This window comes from Sebastes umbrosus, chromosome 13, assembly GCF_015220745.1.
Source record: "Sebastes umbrosus isolate fSebUmb1 chromosome 13, fSebUmb1.pri, whole genome shotgun sequence".
Taxonomy (NCBI): Eukaryota; Metazoa; Chordata; class Actinopteri; order Perciformes; family Sebastidae; genus Sebastes; species Sebastes umbrosus.
The window spans coordinates 25,069,308-25,091,567 of record NC_051281.1 but is presented as its reverse complement, the minus strand read 5'-3'; the positions used below and the strand labels follow the sequence as shown (position 1 = coordinate 25,091,567).

The 22,260-nt window shown below is 41.9% G+C and overlaps 2 protein-coding genes across 5 annotated transcripts; one reads left to right on the top strand and one right to left on the bottom strand.

The window, feature by feature from the left end:
* Window positions 1-4,455: 4,455 nt before the first annotated feature.
* On the bottom strand, window positions 4,456-12,855 carry ftcdnl1 (formiminotransferase cyclodeaminase N-terminal like 1). Of its 4 annotated transcripts, none has more exons than XM_037789910.1 (6): window positions 12,622-12,855; window positions 10,683-10,813; window positions 9,547-9,642; window positions 8,921-9,076; window positions 7,269-7,457; window positions 4,456-4,925 (listed from the first exon to the last, which is right to left on the bottom strand). In XM_037789910.1, the coding sequence occupies exons 2-6, from the start codon at window positions 10,795-10,797 to the stop codon at window positions 4,489-4,491; spliced, it is 993 nt and encodes a 330-aa protein (XP_037645838.1). In that variant the 5' UTR covers window positions 10,798-10,813; window positions 12,622-12,855; the 3' UTR covers window positions 4,456-4,488. The 4 variants fall into 4 exon arrangements, with proteins under 4 accessions (XP_037645838.1, XP_037645837.1, XP_037645835.1 ...); XM_037789909.1 differs by having other exon boundaries at window positions 10,683-10,816; window positions 12,622-12,852; XM_037789907.1 differs by having other exon boundaries at window positions 10,683-10,816; window positions 12,709-12,848.
* A 2,936-nt stretch (window positions 12,856-15,791) lies between these two features.
* c13h2orf69 (chromosome 13 C2orf69 homolog) lies at window positions 15,792-21,796 on the top strand. Its single transcript, XM_037790764.1, has 3 exons — window positions 15,792-16,367; window positions 19,672-19,910; window positions 20,013-21,796. Exons 1-3 carry the CDS (start codon window positions 16,068-16,070, stop codon window positions 20,488-20,490), a joined length of 1,017 nt encoding a protein of 338 aa, XP_037646692.1. The 5' UTR covers window positions 15,792-16,067; the 3' UTR covers window positions 20,491-21,796.
* Window positions 21,797-22,260: the final 464 nt, after the last annotated feature.

Genomic DNA, 22,260 nt, shown 5'->3' with positions numbered 1-22,260 from the left:
CACTGTGCCGCTCACATTTTGGGCACAGCAGCAGCGTCCAACTGGTTTAGATAAAAATCAGCTCGGCCCCTTTTTTTTCTTGTCCTATTTTTGAATCAAACATCCGAGCAGTCGTAGATGGGATTAAAGCTGCAGTGGGTAGAAATGGAGCAAATATGATTAAAAAAAAAAAGATATATTTATATATCCTGACAGTATAGTGCATGAGACAGGTAATCTGAAAAAAAAATCATGTGCCTCTGTGTCCTCTGGTGTCCTCCAGTGCTCCTAATGGCATCTGCAAGATTTCACAGACCGGAGGAAAACAAGCAGTAAGAGCTGATCTAGAGTCTGCCGTCCAGCTGCCATCTATGAGAGGCGGCTCTTCAATCACTCGCGAACTCCGATCAAAAACGGTCACACGAGGCAGCGCTGATCAAATATGAATCAATATTCTGTTACTGTAATGCCTATTTCTGTACTGTTTAGCTGTAAAATTAGAAAGTGTGTGACCCGGCAGCCATGTTGAGATCAGTTGAAGAAATGCCAAGCACCGCCCACCAGCTGGAGCACTGCCAATAGGAACGCTCAAAAGGAACGCTCTCTCTGGAATGACCTGTGATTGGTCAAAGTATTCCCTCACGGATTCGATTTACTAAAGCCTGAAAACAGAGCCATGAGGAGGTGCAGGAGTCTCTCTCAGAGCACTTGAATTACAATATGCTGAAAGGTTATTGTGGAATTTTGGCCCAATGATGCCAAAAACATTGTTGCCTACTGCGGCTTTAAAGGCTGTGATCAATGGCCATGCTGCACTTGAATGCTGGAAATCTGTTGGCTAGTAAAGTAAGGAAGGGGAGGAGGAGGTGGTTTTATGTGACATGATAAAATCACTGTCAGCTTACTAAATAGCCCTGCAGGACTGTCAGAGGGGGGAAAGACTAACCTAACAGGCTCAGATATATGCAGCACATGAGTGTTTTTGTTCCCGCTTAACACTATCTGCCCCTTTCTAGACAGACGATACACATTTCTCTACATTATATACGACAGGAGCAGAGGGAAAAGAAGAGATGTGGGAGGCAGAGAGAGTGTGTAGGGAAAAATGGACAAACAGAGAGAGGGGGGGGAGGAAGGGAGAGGGACGGGGAGAACAGAGAAAGAGAGAGAACAGAGAGCTTTGGAATATTTATAGCAGGCTGGAGACTGATGTAAAGAAATAAGCTCCTCTATTTCTGTGCTGTGACACACTCGGTCGCATCTTGTCAGGCGAAGTCATATCAAAGGGATCCTATGGTGCTTCTGCAGCGAGGATGCACATGAACTGCAGCAGCATGCAGGGACATCCATGTCGTTATCGAAGGAGATTGCACACACAAAAATAGATTCAGGCTTCGGTGGGGAAGTGTTTCTTAAATGGATATCAATTTAGTGATCTGCTAAGAAGTGCACTCAATCAAGGAAATGATGGCCTTGTGACGATAATAAGAGCCATTAGACTGAGTCACATTAGGTTGTTTGGGAGGGAGCGGAAGGAGATGAAGATGGGGAGAGGATTTTTTGGGGAAAATATGAAATTCACTGGTTTTATATATAGTCTTCTTTTTCCTGGGAAGTGAGCTGTTGTCACACTGAAAATCAAACGCTTTTCACTGGGAAAATTAGCCGAGTCAAAACGGATTATATACCTTTAAGACGTGATTTTGCAAGCAAATTAAAAACAAACAAAAAAAAAAAACGCATGTGCATACAAGTGTGTGTGTTTGTGGAGACTAGGATACCTCTGGGCTTATGCTGTGACCTAGATTAGGCCTTGATGCTCCCAAGCCTGGCAGGCTGAGTGTATGTGTGTGTGTGTGTGTGTGCGTGTCATCCATAGAGTAAATGCATGTGTGTCTAGATGCTGAAGAGAGAGGAAGACAGCAGAGAGGAGAGAGGAAGGAGGTGTGTGTGTGTGTGTGTGTGTGTGTGTGTGTGTGTGTGTGTGAGACAGAGGGAGGGGGAGAGTTGTGTATGCTCGCATGAAATGAAGCTGCATGGCTGCGTTGCTTGTGTGACTAAAGAGCCTCAGCTGGATGACACACAAAGAGGCGAATGTTCACGCAGTAAGAGAGCTTAACCAAAGAAAGCGCGCACACACTGATGAAAACTGCACAGCTTCTGCCTCAGTGGGCAACTTTACGTAACTTCAAATGCAAAAAAAATTACACAACATAATGAAACAACAGTCAATTCAAGCATTGACGCCAAAGCATACCAATCTGACTGGAAGATTTTGTGAATCATGCTACCTCCGTTAGCGTGAAGCTTAACAGATTATAGCACCCACTCTCTGCATGTAGATTACCGGCAGTTATTGGCTCTGGAATCACTAATGTCCTGCACATATGGCTTCAAATTAGCATGTTCTCGCTTTTAAAGCTGACCCAGCTTTTGTGCGCCACATCCATATAGCCCAGGTTATTATTAATGACTAAAATCCATACCTCCTTGAATGTGCTGCTATTCAATGCATTATACTGGCCTTATGTAAGAAAATGAGTGGAATCATCTCGCCCCAGTTAATTCCTGACCTGTCCTCTGGCCAAATTCGCCTCCATGTTATTAAATAGTTAATCATGTGCATCACAGGCTTACACTGTGTATAGAATATACAAGATGCTTAACTAAATGGTAAACATTTCCAAACTGGGTTGCACAAATTGGTAAGTTTGCAACGTTAACATGCTGCCAAAAGCGCTGGATGTTTCTAGAAGATTCGGTCCATGACTTGTGATAAAAATAGCCGTTTCACACACACACAGATGGTGACTCTCCCACAGAGTCATGCATGGTAACGACTGACGGTGGGAAACGATGGGAAAAGAGTCATCAGCAGAGACTCATCAGTAAACACAAGTGTCCCATTTGCTCCAAACAGGAAATGACACACATGGTTAAGAAAATTCAAATTCCACTCTGGAGGATGATGATATATGCTGGGATTTATGGTTTTTGGTCTTGGTTGGGTTGAGAAAGAATTCTGAAATAAAAACCCAAATCTTTTTTACAGCATGTGTCGGATTAGTAAAGGCACTGAGCAGACAGGTGTGTCATAGAGGATGTGGAAATATTTGCCCCAGTTTAACTCATGAACATAATACCAGGATATACATATTTAATTGATTTATTTCTAAACACAATTGCTCATAAAAAATGAAATGAAATCTCTTTAAATGCAGTCATTAGTGATCATAATTGATGCTATCAGATGTCAGGAAACATGAATCTATGAGCAAATTAAGTAAAATGCACTGAACAAGTAAACAGGTCAATGGTTCCAGTATAAACTGCTGTAAACAATCAAAGGAAACATTTAAATTGACAGTTTGCTTTGGATTTCTCTACATGCTGAAGCAGTGTGCATGGAGCTGTAGGCTAGTAAGAGTCAGTTTGGTCTTTAGAGAATGCTGTTTTATTTATTTTCCATTCCAAAGTCAAAATAATACAAAGGCAAAATTGTGAGGAATGGGTTCAACGTTGTGTTTGCCCACATTAAGGTAAGCTGCAAACGTTAGCATCCCCGGCAAACTAGCTTCAGTAGTAAGCTTACCTCCAAAGCCAGAGAGCATACTGCCCTATTGTGTGAGATTGCAGGTTAAATCAGTCCCTGTTGAGGACATTCACTGTGTTGGAGCCAAGATGCTCCTATATTAGAGTTTAGGCTAACATTAGCAGTAGTGCTGTCAATCTATTCAAATATTTAATCACGATTAATCGCACATTTTTTATCTGTTCAAAATGTACCTTAAAGGGAGATTTGTCAAGTATTTAATACTCTAATCAACATGGGAGTGGGCAAATATGCTGCTTTATGTAAATGTATGTATATATTTATTATTGGAAATCAATTAAAAACACAAAACAATGACAAATATTGTCCAGAAACCCTCACAGGTACTGCATTTAGCATAAAAAATATGCTCAAATCATAACATGGCAAACTGAAGCCGATGGGCTTCAGCTGTTGTTGCCTGATGAGGCAACAACAGCTGTCAGTGTGTCAGTGTGCTGACTTGACTATGACTTGACCCAAACTGCATGTGATTATCATAAAGTGGGCATGTCTGTAAAGGGGAGACTCATGGGTACCCATAGAACCCATTTTCATTCACATATCTTGAGGTCAAAGGTCAAGGGACCCCCTTTGAAAATGGCCATGACAGTTTTTCCTCAACAAAATGTAGCGCAAGTTAACCTTCTCTAGTCTGACATGGTTTGTTGGTACCAATGGATTCCTTAGGTTTTCTAGTTTCATATGATACCAGTATCTTCACTCTAGCTTTAAAACTGAGCCCGCTACAACGTCCGAAAGATTGATTGCGTTAATGCGTTAAAGAAATTAGTGGACATTTACGACAACAACTGCAGCTTTAACAAACAGTCAGTTCTCATGGTAATTAAAGTGACATCAAACAAAGACAAGATATTTTTACATGAGGTTTTACTGGTTTCGGCAAGGGTTTATTTTCACATACGGATCCTGTGCTGCTCTTTCCAGAACTCAGCAATCCCTTGAGACAGTGCTAACTCTGCCAGGCCCCTGCACTCGCGGGGGGTAAACCCCACCAGCGCGGTGCCCTTCACGCCAACCCCCTGCCTCCCTGCCAGCTCTGCGACCCTCGCCGTGATGAGGGAAGCCGGAGCGTGACAGTACGGCTGGCCGCCGATGCTGAAACAAGGCCACGGTTCACCTGCAGTCATGTGACCGGCTGGGCTCCCCTTCACACTTTCAACATTACAGGCGATTTCAACAGCGCCCTCGTGTGGCAAGGCCAGCACCTGCACCCCAGGCAGCCCGCCCGGGGTCGACTCCCTGATGGCCGTGGCGATGCTGCGTCCCATGGCCGAGTCCTGGGTGTCGATAGTGACATTGCAGTTCATGACGTACGGACCAGCCCCAACACCTGCAGTACATTAGCCGAAATCAGAATTAAGAGAACACTTTCACACCTTAACTCGTCTCTTCTGCTTTTCCTTGAGTAAGTGCTGTCCTGCATTTACCAGGATTACTTTCAACATCAACATGATTATATATTCAGCTTCAGCTATTGCAGAAAACAATAGCAGAGGAATTAGTGATTGTAAAAGGAAGGGACAAAGACCTCTAGTGAAGGAAAAGTTTCAATCTTGCATCAAAATGCAACGTGTTGTTGCTCCATTGCGTAACGGTCTACTGAGGCATCAGTCGGTGGACAAATTGGTATTTTCTGCCTCTCATACAACTGATTTCTCCCTGTCAACCCATTGGAAAACAATTGAAAACAGCAGGTCTAGAAAGACGCTCTTGCTCTGAGGGACTGACACAGTTAATGTCTGAAGAAGATAAACAAAAAACTGTCTATCAAACACCTTTGAAGTTGCACTAGAAATATCTTCAGATGACACCACATTAGCAATGATTGCCGAGCTTTTCGTAAGAATAAGAAGTTTACGGCACTGAATAAGAGAATGGACATAGATAACAGAAGGCAGGTCACACCAGCAGCTGTTTTTAATAATAATGTGATCAATCCTCGTGTCCATAATGGCCGTGAAGTGACCCCTCCCCAGTGTGCTAGTGTGACTGCACGGTATAATATTGGAGGACAATATCTGCAAAAGTTCAGCTGAGGCTAATGTGGATCAGGACATGTCTCTCAACCGCAGCTCAGCAAGGAAACAGTCTGCAGTAATAAAAACTGTAATTTTGGATAATACCCTTTTCATTTGGATAACTCAGACTTCTGGAGCCTCACATTAGCTTCAGCTGAACTTTAGAATGCATTTCTCCCCAGACTTGGTCCCCATGGTTTTGCATTTCACTTATTACATTTCGATGCTGATTTACTTGACCATTAGAGTTACAGTTTAAATAACCTTGTTAGCATAATAACGACATAATACGTCAACTCTAAGCTATACTGTTACTGTTGCTATGCAGTTATACTGTTTCCTGGAAATCTGTGTGTGGATGGTTTCAAGTTTTACACAACCTTGATGAGGAGTTACAGTAATAGCAGATTCGCTTTTCCTGTTGACATACTGTCAAAGAATGTATATCTGCTAAGAAGTCAAAGTCAATTGTTCGTTCCATTGCATCGTCAGCACCCAACAGCAGAACTGCGCCTCCGCCATTTTGGACTGAAAAACAACTAACGTACACGAGTAAAACATCCGCCTACAAAGTGCCGTACAAAAGTAAAACTAAATTATTTCTATTCTATTGTCATATTTAATGTCTCTACCAAAATGGTCTGTGTTGAACAATAAAAACATTATAAATATGTATACTATTATAACTATTTACTTACTTATTTATTAAACTTTTTTGCCCGGCTGCTTCCCAGAGGAGCATAAAGTGAGCGATGGACATAAGTGGAAGTTTGAAAAATCCAGCACACAGATTTTGAGAGCAATCTCAAACTTTTTCATGTCATTGACCTCCAATTTGGATGTCCAATAAACCACCGACCGTGGATGTATAAGAGGTTGTGTCCTGTGCTTTTGCCCTGCGTGTTAGTAAATACCCCAAAACTACATTAAATTATGTTTAAGTCACGCTACTAGCACTACTAGCTACTGGCCGATAGCCGGTTGTTTGGGAACAGAGACGTTAATACATTCATCACGATACAGGCTTACAGCATACAGCCCATGGGTGTATTAGAAGATAATAAAAGTGATGAATTAAAGCATGAGCGTGCAGGGCGGTGCAGTCCCATGGGTCTGATTCAGCTAATAGTGCATTTTACATCCTGTAAGATATAATGATTTAAATGAGGGCTAAATGAAGTGTTCGTATTAGGAAGCTGATTTACCTCGAAAAAAATGATCCTCTGATTTACAAAAGTTTCTTTATACATCAATGGCTATGGACGCGTTTTCAGTCCAGCGCCATCTAGCGGCTATTGTCAAAAAAGCACCAGAGTTTCACCTCTTTGCTTCTATACTCTTCGATCAGAGCGACCAAGAACTTTTTCAACGTATATGTGCCATGTGAGTATTGTATTGTAGGAACCTATCATTGAAAGGTGCAGCATTTTTTTAAATGTTCCAGTTCAGATTTGACCTTTAAAAGGTCAGCGAAGAGGAGAGAGGTGGCCTGTGGTCGGGATGTAACAAACATAGTTTTGTAAATAAAGAGACAAAGTCACCTGCGTTGTATAATCCTGGCGAAGAGACATTGTAACCTTCCTTACAGGCTCAAACATTTACCTACAGAACCATGTCCGGCATATCAAATTTAGCTTCTGCCAGATCCGGCTCACCTGTGAGACCGAATCGTTGCTGTGGCTGCGGCCCCATGTCGGGCCTGATTGCCTGCATGTCCGTCGTCTTCTTGAACCAGCCCATCTCTTTCCTCCTCTGCGCCAGCCCCCGCTGAAGGGGGGAGTCTGCCCAGCCAAACAGGAAAGCACTGGTGCCCTGGACCCGCTCTGTGAGTCCCTGAGCCACAGCTGTGCCCAAACAAGAACACAGACATGTCAAGTTAACCAGCAAATGGAGCGCACGTCATCACATGCACACAACGTGGGAAAACACGAGAGCAACGAGAGCGTGGCAGACAAAACACACCTGAGGGGGTGTTAATTCAGACGGAGGGAGATATATGGACACATGGACTGCTCATTACGCGCACGCATAAATACAGTGCTTGTTAGTGAATAATTATTCTTGCAATCACACCACACAGATTAGCATACAGAGTGCACACATCGGGCATGCAGGCACACATGCTGGGTTACAGCTTATTATCGGCAACACACATGCCTGCTAAGTCAGCTGGCAACTGTGAAACTAATCAACAGGAAGCTAAAGATGTCACATCACCAGCCACTAGACACATTCCTACAGAACTCATCACAGTACAAACACATATACAGTATGTCAGGTACTGGCAGATACTTTCTAAATTACTGTGGCTTCACATACTAAAAATAGAGGCCAAAAAATAAAGAGTTAAATGTAAATCAGAGCTGCCTACTGCAGAGCAGAAATTGCAGTTTCAAGTCACATATAACACATGTGCCATCTCTGTGTGCACACACTGGATGTTTATTCTATTTGAGTCACACATAACAAGACACCCAAGTTATCACTGCCTTCAAATAGAATTTGTGAGCTTGTGGTTACAACATGTGAAGTCGTGTGTGCTCGGCGTTCAAGTTGTTAAGTCGTGAGAACACCGCTGCTAGGCAACAGCAACATGGATGCTACTGTCGGGTACTGTCCATGGATGTATTAAGAGAACTGGATACAGCGTTGGAGGCGGGCCCCCGTTCATTCCTATGAAAGTTGCTCAGTGGCGCATGAAGCAAAAAAACTTGACTTCCGAGTATAAAATTACCCGGATCATCCGGCGATTCCGCATCCTTTTGGCACAGGCGCAGTAGCATTTCATTTAACTCCGCCTCCCAGCCCTCGGTCCGGTCTCAGTCTGGGGCAAAATTCACATGAACGGAGGAAGGAAAAATAACTCTGGATTGGGCTATGAGTGCATTTTACAACTTTTAGTAGCTGATGATTCAAATAAGGGCTGTTCAAGTGTACTGGGAAGTTCATTTACCTAAAAAAATGATCTGCTGTGTTACAGACGTCTCTTTCCCAATGTAAGTCTATGGGAAAAAGTCTTTTTGGGCTCAATGCATAGACTGTAACATCACCCATTGGTTTGTGGACTCCTGATTTGTAGTCTCGAGTCCGGCATTTTGGCTGTCGCCATCTTTTTTGCAACGCGAGTACAAACGAACACTGAATAAGACGTTAGTATTTGACTGCTTTCAAATGGGGTGCAGTGCATGAGTGCATTGAAAGCTAATGAACAGATACAATATAGGAGGACAACAACTGACAACTCAAACAACAGGGACATATATTTAAGTGCACTCCCACACACATGCATGCACAAATGGCATCTCACCCCGAGCCTCTTTAGCACAGTCCTCCACTCCCACCTCCTCCCCCAGGGGGTAGATGGGTATGAGGTCGACGGCACCCATACATGGGTGGACTCCCTTGTGAGCGCGCATGTCGATCAGCCCACAGGCTTTCTCGCATGCAGACAGAACCGCCTCTCCTGGAGGACAACAAAATAATCACATTAAACTGTTCATGTAAAGCAGGCATTTTTTAAGTTTAAAGCTGTGTGTGTGTGTTCCTCTGCAGAAAACTGAATTCAATATGATACAAAAAGAGGTTGTGTTGAATGAAGCTGATTTATTTGTCTTTAGGAGTGAGCGTAGGACAAACAGCTGTAAACCCTCGACAGCTTTGTCTGCATTGTCAGAAGGTCGTGTTCGGGATAAGCATTGAAGAAGATAAACTTTTCACTGTGATCTTTGCCAGAAAAATGTTCATCCTGAATTTTTTGTGTTTAAATCCCTGACAAAGCTTATTAAAGGATTTTACCCCCCCTCTCAGAGGATTGGAGAGCAGGGGGCAGAGACTGAATCCCAGCTGTAGGAGTACTGATTCTATTCCTCCCTCAGGAGTAGGAAGATGTAAAACCATGTTATTTCACCACAAACGTAAAGGTTCTATACTTACTGATAGAGTCGATACTGGCCACAATGGTGATGACAGAACGGTTATAGTCATGGTCATTGAAGATGTTCAGCACTGCGGTCCCCTCTCGTCTAACACCTGATATAGAATTGTAGAAAACGTTGGCCAAGTTCAAATGATGTTTTAAGGATGTTTTTAGGTAAGGTGCCTGGGTCTCCTCAGTTCACTGCTACGGAGTAGGGATGCACCGCTCGACTTTTTCAGTCCCGATACCTATATATCTGGGTATACATAGCTTTGGGTATCAGCCAATACCGAGTACCGATCCGATACCAGTGTTTAATTAAAGCTTCAGTGGGCAACAAGTTCTTGGCATCATTGGGCAAAAAATTCCATAATTATTTAATTCCGTTTTATAAAAATAACTTTTTTTAAATCATATTTGCTCCAATTCTACCCACTGCAGCTTTAATAAGCTGTATGTCTCATTGTGTGGAAGTGACTGGGATCATTCTTTTATGTGTAAGGTAAAATCAGGCTCAACTTTAACTTTGCTTTCTTAACTTTGTAAAACAAAAAGTAACATATAAATACATAGATATACATTTAATGAATTGTTATTTATAATTACCTACACCAGCAACTTAGTTTTCAAAATTATCAGGAACCTGTTAAAACCTTAACAACTAGTTTTAATGCAGCAACAAATTGGTCAAAACTTAAACAGGAATTAAAATTCCAGTTTAATGTATATAGTAAATAGTATATAAACATAGAAGTGAATTGAATAGATTGGCCCCATTGTCATCAATACCCGATCCAACTGTTTAAGTCAGTATCAGCCCAATATCCGATCCGTTATCGGTATCGGTGCATCCCAACTACGGAGGGTTTGTTGCTACATCACAAAACAAGAAACCATGTCTAGCAGCATTAGGTGGGGTGGTGTGAGTAAGTAAATTCAATAATGTTAAAATTAAGAATAGTATGATAAGGAAGACTTGCTTCCAAGCTGATGTTCGCTGTCTTATCATTGGTTTTAGCCTCCTTTGGGTTGTAACATAGCTTGAGAATAAACGGTTGAATTATTCTTTCTCAGCAAGGCAACTGTTTTTGGTACCAATTATCCCCAGACATCATTTAATTCAAGGCTTGATACAAACTAAAATGGCACTTGCCTTCAGTGTTGTATAAGGCTGCCTTGGCCACAGTCTCCACCAGGTCTTTCCTGCGAGCCTCGGAAACGTTGAGGAGACAAGCCACCAGTCTTCTGCCCCAGGAACCTGAGGCCATGTTTCTGCCACAGCTGCTACTGAAAGAGCACGATTGAAGTGTGAAGTGCACTGATCAGACTAAAGATGAACCAAAAGCTGAGAAACAGCCAGTCACAATACAATATTCCACTCACATCCAAATGTACCCGGACGGAAACGAAGCCAAGATAATGAGTTTCTTAATGACAACAGATGTTAAAGTACATCATTTTTTTAAATGAAAAGGTGAATTCATAAACAACACACTAACAGGTTTTGCTTCGAGAGCCTTACTTGTTCTGGCTTCAGTAGCTTATGGTAGCTACTGTTAGCAAACCTAAGATAGATATTGCTAGATAGTCATTTTGCTGATAATAAATCTCTCTACTAGTTATAATTTTAGCATTTACCATTATCCTATAATTGTCATTTGTGGCCATCGTGGCTGCTGATCAACAAAACTACATAGGCTCACTTTCAAGTGCAAATATGTTTTCCCTTTAAACCTGCAGTAGGAAGAATGTTTTGGTATCATTGGGCAAAGATTCCATGCTAACCTTTCAGCATATTGTAATTCAAGTGTTCTGAGAGAAACTCGACTTGTGCACCTCCTCATGGCTCTGTTTTCAGGCTTTAAAACATCTAGCCCGTGACGGGAGACTTTGGCCAATCAAAGGTCATTTCAGAGAGAGAGAGCGTTCCTATTGGCTGTTCATTCAACGGAGGTCAGTCACTTGCGAACTCCGACCAAACGTTCAAACTAGTCAGCGCTGATCAAATATGAATCAAGATTCTGTTACTGTAATGTCTATTTCTCTCCTTAAATGTTTTCAGAAACATCTTGTAGTGTACTGTTTAGCTGTAAAATGAGAAACTGTGCTCCGGCTGGTGGGCGGTGCTTGGTATTTCCCCAACAGATCTCAACATGACTGCCGGGTCACAAACTTTCTCATTTTACAGCTAAACCGTGCACTACAAGATGTTTCTGAAAACATTTGAGGCGAAAAATAAGCATTACAGTTACAGAATACTGATTAATATTTGATCAGCGCTGCCTAGTCTGACCGTTTGATCAGAGTTTGTGAGTGATTGACAGCTGCTCAGAGTCGGCAAGGTTCCAGCTCGGCTGCGATTGGTTGTTTTCCTCCGGTCTGTGAAATCCTGCAGATGCCATTAGGAGCACCGGAGGACACAGAGGGACATGACTTTTTTTTCAGATACCTGTCTCATGTACTACTGTCAGGATATAGTGACCGTTTTATAAAAATAACTTTTTAAATCATATTTGCTCCAATTTTACCTACTGCAGCTTTACATTTTTTGATGCACCTGCACCTTTAAATATGTCACTATGAGCATTTGTGTTAATAATGTTATTATTTTGTCTATTTGTGTGTTATTGGTTCATTCCAAATTAAAATGCACCTTTTATAATGACGATGCCACCTACAGACAGTTTGTGGAGCTGTACTTTACTAGGGGAACAATTAAGTAACAAAATATTTGTTTTTGCCTTTTTTAAAAAAAAAAAAAAAAAGTTGAACATGATGACAAGAACAGCTCCAGAAAAATCAAAGAGTATGACAATATCTCCAGGAAATATAGGAGTACAATCTGTGAAATATGTTTTAGTGTCTGGACTGAATCTACAGTTTAATAATTGAACTGTTTCATAGTTTATAAAGACTATGGAAATTATTAAAGTGAGTAGTGTTTCTCTATATCAGTGCTGACTGTCTGTACATTTACAGAACAGGTTCAAAGTCCAAGCTGCAGTAACCTAACTCGCTACATAAGCTGTAAGTCATAACTATGTAGGCTATTTCTACCAAACAGATCGGTCCATATAAAGTATATGACATACTTGCGTTACACTGAATGATCACTCAGCATTGACATGTGCAGCAGTGCATTCTCTGGTGTTGCATCACGGGATAAATACGCAACTCACTGATTTCTGTACGTAGTACGCACACTAACTTCAGTGCAGCTGTCAATCAATCGATGCACGTCCAGATGCATGATACATACACGAGTAGACTTTAGCATGTGTAGCTAAAGACACGAGCGTTCAGTGCAAGATGGTTCACTCCTGTTTCCAACCTACTGGAAAGCTTCGGTTTTTCTGGAGGATGCAAAATGTTGTTTTAGCCCAGGGGTCAGCAACCTTTACTATCAAAAGAGCCATTTTAGGTAAAAAAAAAAAAGAAATAAATCTGTCTGGAGCCGCAAAACATTTGAGCTGTGATGAAGGTAACACAGTTTATAATCTAAGTATATAGTATATAAATCTAATGCAGTGAGGGCCAAAGAGGAAATATACTACAGAGTATTAGGGACACATTGAGGGAAATACATCTGAGATTTACAGAATAAAGTCATAATATTACGAGAAAAAATTCATAACTCTAGGAGAAAAAAAGTAGTAATATTCCGAGAATAAAGTCATAACAAGACGAGAAAAAAAGTTGTAATATTACGAGAATAAAATCATAACTTTACGAGAAAAAAAGAAAATAACACATAAAATTACTACTTTATGACATTATGACTTTATTTTCATAATATTACGGCTTTTTTCTCTTAAACTTCTGATTTTATTCTCATAATACAACAACTTTTTTTTCTCGTAATATTACAACTTTATTCTCTAAATATCAGATTTATTTTTCTTCCTCAATGTGGCCCTAATACTCTGCCTCTCCCGTCGTCCATAGACCTACAACAATGATAGATAAAAATGAAAATGTAAACAAAAAACAGTTATTCATTTCCATTTTTAAAAATCCACAGGGAGCCACTAGAGAGGGGCTAAAGAGCCACATGTAGCTCCGGAGTCGCAGGTTGCTGACCCCTGTCTTAGCTTGTAACGGTTTTTGCACAAGTATGTAACTTCTCCTTTTTGTGCGTGTTTAGTTTTTTATCTTTGTTTTGATTCTGTGATTCTAGGCCTGTGTATGTATATATGCAGGAAATGAAATTAGCACCTGCCACCTGCCAAATACAGGGTAAATATTGGCTGTGGCAGGTCAAAATATCAGGCCACCTGCCACCATGGCAGATTCCTTATATTAAGAAATATTATTTTTAAAAGCAATTCCTAAATTAAAAATAGTCAGGGATTAAGGTTACATGATCCATATTTCTACTGTCTGTTACCACTGACTCAGTGTTTACTAGGGGTGGACAAAAATATAGAGTATTGCAATATTATGTTTTGTGATACTGTATCTATCAATTCTCAAAAACCCTGTATTGAAATCTAATGAATAGTTTACATGCAAAGATTAACTCAGTCAATACTTTATTTTATTTGCAAAGATATGCAAATGCAGATCCTACTATTTTATATTACGATTTTATGCATATGGCCATGTGTTTTTTATACTATGACAGTTTTCCTAAAATTAGATTTAAAAAAAAAATTGCGATATATTGTCTTGCTTACAGTACTGCCATATGTAGCAATATATTGCATCGTAACCCCTGTATCGTGATATGTATCTTATCGTCAGATTCTTGCCAATACACAGTCCTAGTGTTTAGAATTCTAAAGCGTTCTACATAGACTTCAGAAGTGGCAGACAAAACAATTGTGTGGCTAGTAGAAATGTTCAGTGACCTGCCACAGTGGCACGAGAGGAAAAAAAATAATTTTAGACCCTGTATGTATGTATGTATGTATGTATGTATGTATGTATGTATTTAGTGGGTTAGTGACTGACTCGTCAAAAACGGAAGTAGATGGGAGTGCATCATCTCGCCACACTCTAAAGCATCCTATCTCTGGAGTCAGAGAAACAGACATGCGCAGAAGAGCTACTGGTCAGCAGGCAGGTAGAATAATAAACAGCGCCTCTTCGTGGACAAAACGACTCATAACTGTCAGAGTTAAATACATACTATGAGTTTATTTTGAAACTGCTACAATGAGAGACAGACGACGGATATAGCAGAGTGCAGTGAGAAGTATCTCGGCTATAGCCACATATACAGGCTGCTTGTTTTAACGTTAGCTGCAGATATCGTGCTGCTGTGTTGCCATTAGTGATGGGAATTCCGTCTCTTTTTAGTGAGCCAGTTCATTTGGCTCAGCTAACCAAGAAGAGCCGGCTCTTTCGGCTCCCAAACGGCTCTTCATTTTACCACTTCTGCCTTTTATAGTTCAGCCAAATTTAGCGCTGTTTTAACCTATGATTAGTATGTGTGCAAATATATATCTTAAATTATTCAATATAATTATAGTAAACCTTATAATTTCCAGAATGCCGTAACTTTACATGCTGCTTCGTTTCCGACTGTCACTCATCTTGTCTGCTATTCGCGCACCGCACTCCTCTCTCTTTCTCTCCTCCTCTCCCTCCTGCTCTGTACCTGTAGACCGTCAGCGCACCGCGCACCCCTGCCCCTCCCTACTTGATGGTATGATCCTTGTCTGTCATCACCTGATTGGTCGCATGGACGTCATTAACACAACATTCATGGTACGTGTCCACAGGGGCGTTTTTTATCGCGAGGGGACGCGACACTTCCCAACAATGGACGCTTGTTGGGCTGACCTAGACACAAGGCACTAGGCTCCTGATTGGACGAACGCTTTCCCGCCGTGGGCTGCTGCTCCCAGCTTTCAAACCGGAAACAATATGGAGGCTCGTTTGGAAACTTTCTTCTCTTATTTCACGAAAATAGTTCACCGAAATGTGTTTCTGAAAACATTTGAGGCGAGAAATAAGCCACGCAGTTGCTGAATCTATCTTTATTTTGTTTCGAGAGGCGGCGAGTCGCATCGGACGCCCGTGATCTGCATAAAGTAGACTAGCCCTCAACTTTATGCAAATGAGGAGCGGGCGTCGTGACACTCCGTTTCTCGAATCGCGCCACCACGCTATCAGAATGCATTGCACGGCATGCTTACATAGACAATGAATGGGGAGCGTGGAAAGCACAGAGCCTGTGGACACGTACCATTAGTGCATGGAGTGCCCGTGGCGCGGAGAAGATCTTCCTATCATTCTGCCTTGAATTAATAAAAAATTAAAATAAAAATAAAAAAAACGACTCTCGCACAGGAGCCGGCTCTTATCGTTCACTTATAAGAGTCGGCTCTTTGAACCGGCTCGTTCGCTACATACACATCACTAGTTGCTAACAGGGACAGCTAACTCACAGCTAGCTGACAGCAGCAGCAGCAGAGAGGAGTAACATGGAGTAACATGGAGTAACATGGAGTAACAGGGAGTAACAGGGAGTAACAGGGAGTTACTGCGTTGAGAAGAGAAAACGCCACATCATTTTCTTATTTTAGAGTCCATGCTAGCGACTCAAGCTGTCTTTCTACTAGCTGCTGTGTCCAAAACGATGAGCTCTGTGGCAGCGACGACAACCTCTGAAGCTGCGGCGGGGCTGCACGCAGCAGCCAGCCGGGATGGAGGCTTCGGGAGCCCGCTGCAGAGGCTCCAGAAGCTGCTGGCGGTGCCCGGATCCGACCCGAGCCGAGTCAACGACCTGCTGCTGCTCCGGCCTGATCCTGATGCAGACGACCACACTGCTACAGAGCCAGAGGAGAAGGGCAGCAATAGGCATGTTGTGTTCTTCCACGGGGATATTCAGGTGAGTGATGGAGGGAGTGAACCATAACACATGTGGGTCTGTTGATGTCAGCTTATCCACAGAAAGATGATGACTGGCCTAACTGCATGATTTTAATCACTGAAAGTTGTTACTGTGACAGGGGTGTTAATAGATAATAGATAATAATAGAATAGATAATCCCCATTCACGGACACACACAATAAACACAGACAGGTAAATAAAAGGGGATGTTATGGAAAGGATCACACCCACTAAACTTTTTAATCCTGGACCATATTAACAAAGACAGTCTAAAACGATGGAGTATCTTATTGTATTATTATGAAATAGTATTACGATTTTCCATTTTGAGTCTGTGCATTTAGTTTTAAAGTAATTTAAGGGCCTATACAATTTGTGTCAATGCCACATGGATCACTTATATGAATGTTAAACACCATGTGACATGTGGTAATAGCATCTTTATAGCTTGTTCACAGCATGTGACACCTCATGGGTGTCAGGAAAGGTTATCAGCAGAGTGAGTCCTTTTGTTTTACTGCTTCATAAAAACAACTCACTAAACCAAAGGAATCACCTGAATGGGGGGAAGCACACTTAGTTTTGCTTGCGTTAGATTTCTTTCCCACTTAAGTAGCAGAGTATGTAGTTCATTCTGCACAAATTATTGTGAACTGTTGCACTGTAATACCACACACTCAAAAAATCACACAGGAGATTGAAATCAGTAAGTCTGAGAGAGGTTTTCAACAGATGAGGGCAGATATTTGACCCCGTCACACTTGGCTGCTCCTAGCTACATTGATATCAAGTTAAGTTTATTTATACTGTATGGGAGACACTGCCCAGGGCTCAGTGATAAGCCACAAAATGTAATTGAAAGAAGCACTTTTCAGCACCAAGCAAAACGGTATCAAGCAGAGTATATTGTGCACAGGTACAGTGATGATCCTTGATTGGAGATCGCACTACAAAGATACGGTGCTCTTCCTTTTAAATATGCCACCTTTAGCTGTGAGTTGGATCAGCTTTGTGTAAGAAGCACGGGGTGATTTGACAAAATTGAACATTGTTCCCTGAGTGGGAGCTGAAAATGACCAGACTACAATTCCCAGAATTCCACTGTGCAAAGAGTTTACGTGTAGGAATTACAAAATAATTGAAATTGTAAAGAGAGCCTTTCACGTTTTTAAATTACCTGAAGGCCACCGTAGTTCTCTGACAAGCTTGTGAAACTGCGATAAAGTGAGCCGCAGAGTGCTAAACCGTGGTACCGCCAGCCGCCATCTGACTTCCGCTGCTCCGAGAGTAGTGTTATTATGGTATGGATGGCGAAGACAATGGCGTTTTACACTCGGCGGTTACCACAGTCTTGGAAGGGAGGAGTGAGTGGACGGGTACTAAGTTGGTTGCGATCTTTAACCTCACCACTAGATGGTGCTAAATCCTACACACTGTCCCTTTAATGCTTTTTAAGCATTAGTTTAAGCAGAGAACTTAAAGCAAACGTTTTTTTCTGCATGGGAGCACTAGTGCACCTTTTAGTTTTCCCCTGAGACATTAGCGTGTGTGTGTGTTGAATCTGCAGACCTGACCAGAGGAGAGAGTGTTTCTGAACATGTGTGCAGTTGTGAGTAATCTGCTTGGGGGAATAGGTAGGACACAGTAGTGTCTCTCCAGCCTGTGCCAAACGTCTAATTGCTGCAGCTGCCGGATTATGTAAAACTGTCTCATCAGGGGCCTTTTGTTTCTTTTTTTAGTAAGTGGAAGGGACACTTACTAATCAAGTGTAAAAAAAAAAATACAGAGGACTAAAAGACGATTAAACATCACCCATTTGTTTCCTTTTCTAATTGCTTTAAAGAATTCAAGAGCTGCCCTCATTTACTAAAGCTTTTCTAGTGCCCAATCCATCTATTCATTGTCCTCATTTGCAATTCATTAGGCAGCTTTCCAGGCAAGTGTTAATATTCCCACCGCAGCGCGCCGGTATTTGCCAGGAGACGTTCGTATGCGCAGGATGCTGTCACCGTGATGTTTCCATGTAAATAAAATGAATGAGGTCATTGTGTTCAGGACCCTCGCAGTCTGACAGCAGACTGAGGAGATGCTGCTGATGGAACTAATTAAGAGTGTCACAGAGAGACTGATGTGGCTGACGTTTTTAGTCAGCCTCTTACCATGGCTGGAGAGGGTGTAGGGAACATTTTTCTGTTTGGCTCACAGATTGAAGCTCAGAGAAACACATGAATACTTTTTGCAAAAAATAAAAAATCTTTGACTTTTAGAGTCTTTTTTGTGATATTGATTTTGCTATCCTTCCCTCTAAATTTTAAGCGTTTAAAGGCTGAATAACACTGCAAAAGCCAACTCCTCCTTAGCTAGATGAGTTTATGTTCCACGTCATGAACACACTGACTAAAAGCTAGTTTTATGCAAACTGTTGGATATAGGGATGTACCAACCTGTATCCTCTTAAAACCAACAGATGCAGAGCGATAATGGGTATATATATCATTAGAGCTGCCAATCGTTTAAATATTTAATCGCAATTAACACATTAGTAATTTTTTATCTGCTCAAAATGTACTTTAAAGGGAGATTTGTCAAGTATTTAATACTCTTATCAACATGGGAGTGGACAAATATGCTGCTTTATGCAAATGTATCTATATATTTATTATTGGAAATCAATTAACAACACAAAACATTGACAAATATTGTCCAGAAACCCTCACAGGTACTGCATTTAGCATAAGAAAATATGCTCAAATCATGACGTGGCAAACTGCAGCCCAACAGGCAACAACAGCTGTCAGTGTGTCAGTGTGTTGACTTGACTATGTCTTGCCCCAAACTGCATGTGATTATCATAAAGTGGGCATGTCTGCAAAGGGGAGACTCGTTGGTACCCATAGAACCCATTTACATTCACATATGTTGAGGTCAGAGGTCAAGGGACCCCTTTGAAAATTGATATGACAGTTTTTCCTCACCAAAATGTAGCGCAAGTTTGGAGCATTATTTAACCATCATACATCCATTGGTATATGGTTGGTACCAATGGATTCCTCAGGTTTTCTAGATCCATATGGTAGCAGTATCTTGACTCTAGCATCAAAACTGAGTCCGCTATAACCTCCGAAAGATTGATTGCGTTAATGCGTTAAAGAAATTAGTGGCTTTAAAACACATTTGCGTTAATGCGTTATTAGCGCGTTAACGTTTACGGTCCTGTATAGCATATGTTTCATGTTGTTCCAGTGTGTAAAAGTTGTATACTGCAGCTTTAAAGAACCTCTGTTTGTGTGGTTTTATGCAGAACTTCCAGGAGGAGATGGCCCTGCAGCCTGAAGGAGCCCAGTGGCTCTCATGGAGTCTGGAGCAGGTCGCCCTCACCCTGGGCCGACGCTTCCCCGACCGACACGTTTGGGTGGTCAGAGCCTCCCGCATGTATCTCCACAAGTTCAGCTGCTACCACAACTTCGTAGAGAGCAACATGTTCGGGGCGCCGGAGCACTCGCACTACTCACCTGACTATGGAGCGTTTCACCACCTCAGGTTTGTTTTCCACACATTACGAGTATTTACTGAATGGTGATTGCATTGTCAGTGTTCCAGTTAGTGTGCCATCCTCTGAACAGCACTTGTGATTGATCGCAGGGCCCTGCTGAGCCACGGCATGGAGAGAGCCAACCTACCAAACCCCCTTCAGCCACAAGGAGGCGGCGACAGCATCCCCTCAGGGTTCTCGCTGACGCCGGTGGGCTTCAGCAAAGGCTGCGTGGTGCTGAACCAGATGCTGTACGAGCTGGCCGGGGCCCGCGCCGACCCGCAGATGTCGCACTTCGTCAAGAGCATCTCCGACATGTACTGGCTGGACGGCGGCCACCCGGGAGGCAGCGAGACCTGGGTGACCAACAAGCAGGTGCTGAAGGAGCTCGCTTCCAGCGGAGTGTCCATTCACGCCCACGTCACCCCGTACGAGGTGTGCGACCCGATGCGGGCCTGGGTGGGCCGCGAGCACGGACACTTCATCAAGACCCTGGAGGAGTTCGGGGCCTGTCCGAGTAAGAAGCTGCACTTTGAAGACGAGCCCCCCACCATCGAGAACCACTTCAGGGTCATCCAGGAGTTTTGAGTTTGGTTTAGATTGAGCTCTTGCATACAGATTGTCTTATTCGCTGGTCTTACCTCATTTTTTCTGTGATTTAAGGGCTCAGGCTTTAGAGCATGTGGCAGATTGCTGGTGTGTTGTACTTTCTGCTGCTAAATGCAAAATGATCAGGAGCCTCCCACGCTGCTCCCCGTGGCCCTGAGCAGGAATATGCACGTATGAAAATGGTCTTCCTTATTTATTCTTCAGGCTAAATGTAACCGTTTACATTTGATTCTGGCTCGAGCTTTGAGTTGCTGCAGAGCTGTCGGGAGTAGAAACATGAATGATTCATGTTGTTTCAGACTTGTTTTAATTTCTGCCCTGATTTTCATTTAACTTAATGTATGTTTTGGCTGAAGCACAACAGCTTATTACGTTGTTTTTATACCTACACTGGTGTTGAGCTGCTTTTAGACACGCGAATGTCTGAATTTCTGAACTTTACAGTGTCAGGTTCAGACTTGAGTCGGTCTCTCGGTGGTGATTCTTGATTGTATTCAAATGTTTGACCAAGTGTTTGGTCACAAAGTTCATTCCTTCAGTTTGATCCCAATAGTAGATTGTTTGTCCACATAATCATTTGTCAGACCTTTTTCTATTTAAATGTCACATAGTTGCACTCTTGGAAAAAAAAGAGCAGCACAATCTCAACTCAAAGTCCATTTAGTAACTGTTCTGGAGCTTTCAGTCGTATCACAAGATCTTTTTCAGCAAGTGGAGTTGATTTGCTTTAAACTCCGTCTGCTGATTAAGACCATGTGGACAGTATTCTTTGAAATACTGGCTCATTTCATGATAACAAACATTTCATGTTATTACATATCACTTTTTTAAAATGTTAACTGTGATTGGATATTTTCCTCACAACATGTTTTACAGTTTAGTTTTGACAATATACCAAATTGTACCAAATTACCTTATAAATAATTGTTATAACTAGACAAACCAATAACGTTATGATAATTTGTTTTGTTCAAATGAAATAAGTGTGGAAGATATATTAATAGAAGGTACAATTTCTCGTCCGTTTTTTTTGTCATGGTAGCGTGATGTTTATTGCAATATGTGAAAATACGCATACTTGCTAGTTTTGTGGGGATGTGTCAGCCTGTGTATTAATCTCTGTATGACGTATTCCAGTCTGTATGTTCTCGGTGTAAGCGTACATAGCATCTTTGCACTATGCTGAAGGCTGCAGCTCATTTTGCTGAATGTAACTTCAGATCATTCCATTCTGTTTACTACTTGTATGCTATGCTGATTAAAACCCGACAAGGAGGACAAAAAAGATTCTATTTTTTTAAAAAGGTGTTTAGCAAGTTCACACCTTAGATAACCTGCATTGTTTTGAATCATTTGTTGGCTAACTGGTATACATTGTCACCATGCTGTTTTGTCCTGTTAACTGTTAGCCAATGATGGAGAGAACGCAACAGAAATTTGTTTCTTGTTAAAGGGATAGTTTGGGTGTTTTGACGTGTGGTTGTATGAGGTACTTCTCCATAATCAGTGTATTACCTACAGTAGATGGTGGGCAGCACGTCCCCAGTTTGGAGAAGCAGACAGGAGTACCAGCACGGGAATAAAGCGATGTACTGCTGTGGACAGGGGCAACAGCAAAACAGATTTAAGACACCTAAAAGAAAGACTCACCTAAAAAAATAAAACTATCTGTTGAAGTGTACACTATATTTAGAATATGTTCATGGCTTTACCTCGCCGTCAGACACCCCTTTCCGACGGGGAATTAAA

Bases quoted from the DNA above. Each gene is read 5' to 3' on its own strand.
- c13h2orf69 (XM_037790764.1), top strand. From the start codon at position 16,068: ATGCTAGCGACTCAAGCTGTCTTTCTACTAGCTGCTGTGTCCAAAACG. The intron at 16,368-19,671 runs GTGAGTGATGGA...GGTTTTATGCAG, and splicing joins TCTTCCACGGGGATATTCAG to AACTTCCAGGAGGAGATGGC. The intron at 19,911-20,012 runs GTTTGTTTTCCA...GATTGATCGCAG, and splicing joins GGAGCGTTTCACCACCTCAG to GGCCCTGCTGAGCCACGGCA.
- ftcdnl1 (XM_037789907.1), bottom strand. From the start codon at position 12,806: ATGCTAAAGTCTACTCGTGTATGTATCATGCATCTGGACGTGCATCGA. The intron at 10,817-12,708 runs GTGAGTTGCGTA...GTGCTCTTTCAG, and splicing joins CGTACTACGTACAGAAATCA to TAGCAGCTGTGGCAGAAACA. The intron at 4,926-7,268 runs GTGAGCCGGATC...AATGTACTGCAG, and splicing joins GCAACGATTCGGTCTCACAG to GTGTTGGGGCTGGTCCGTAC.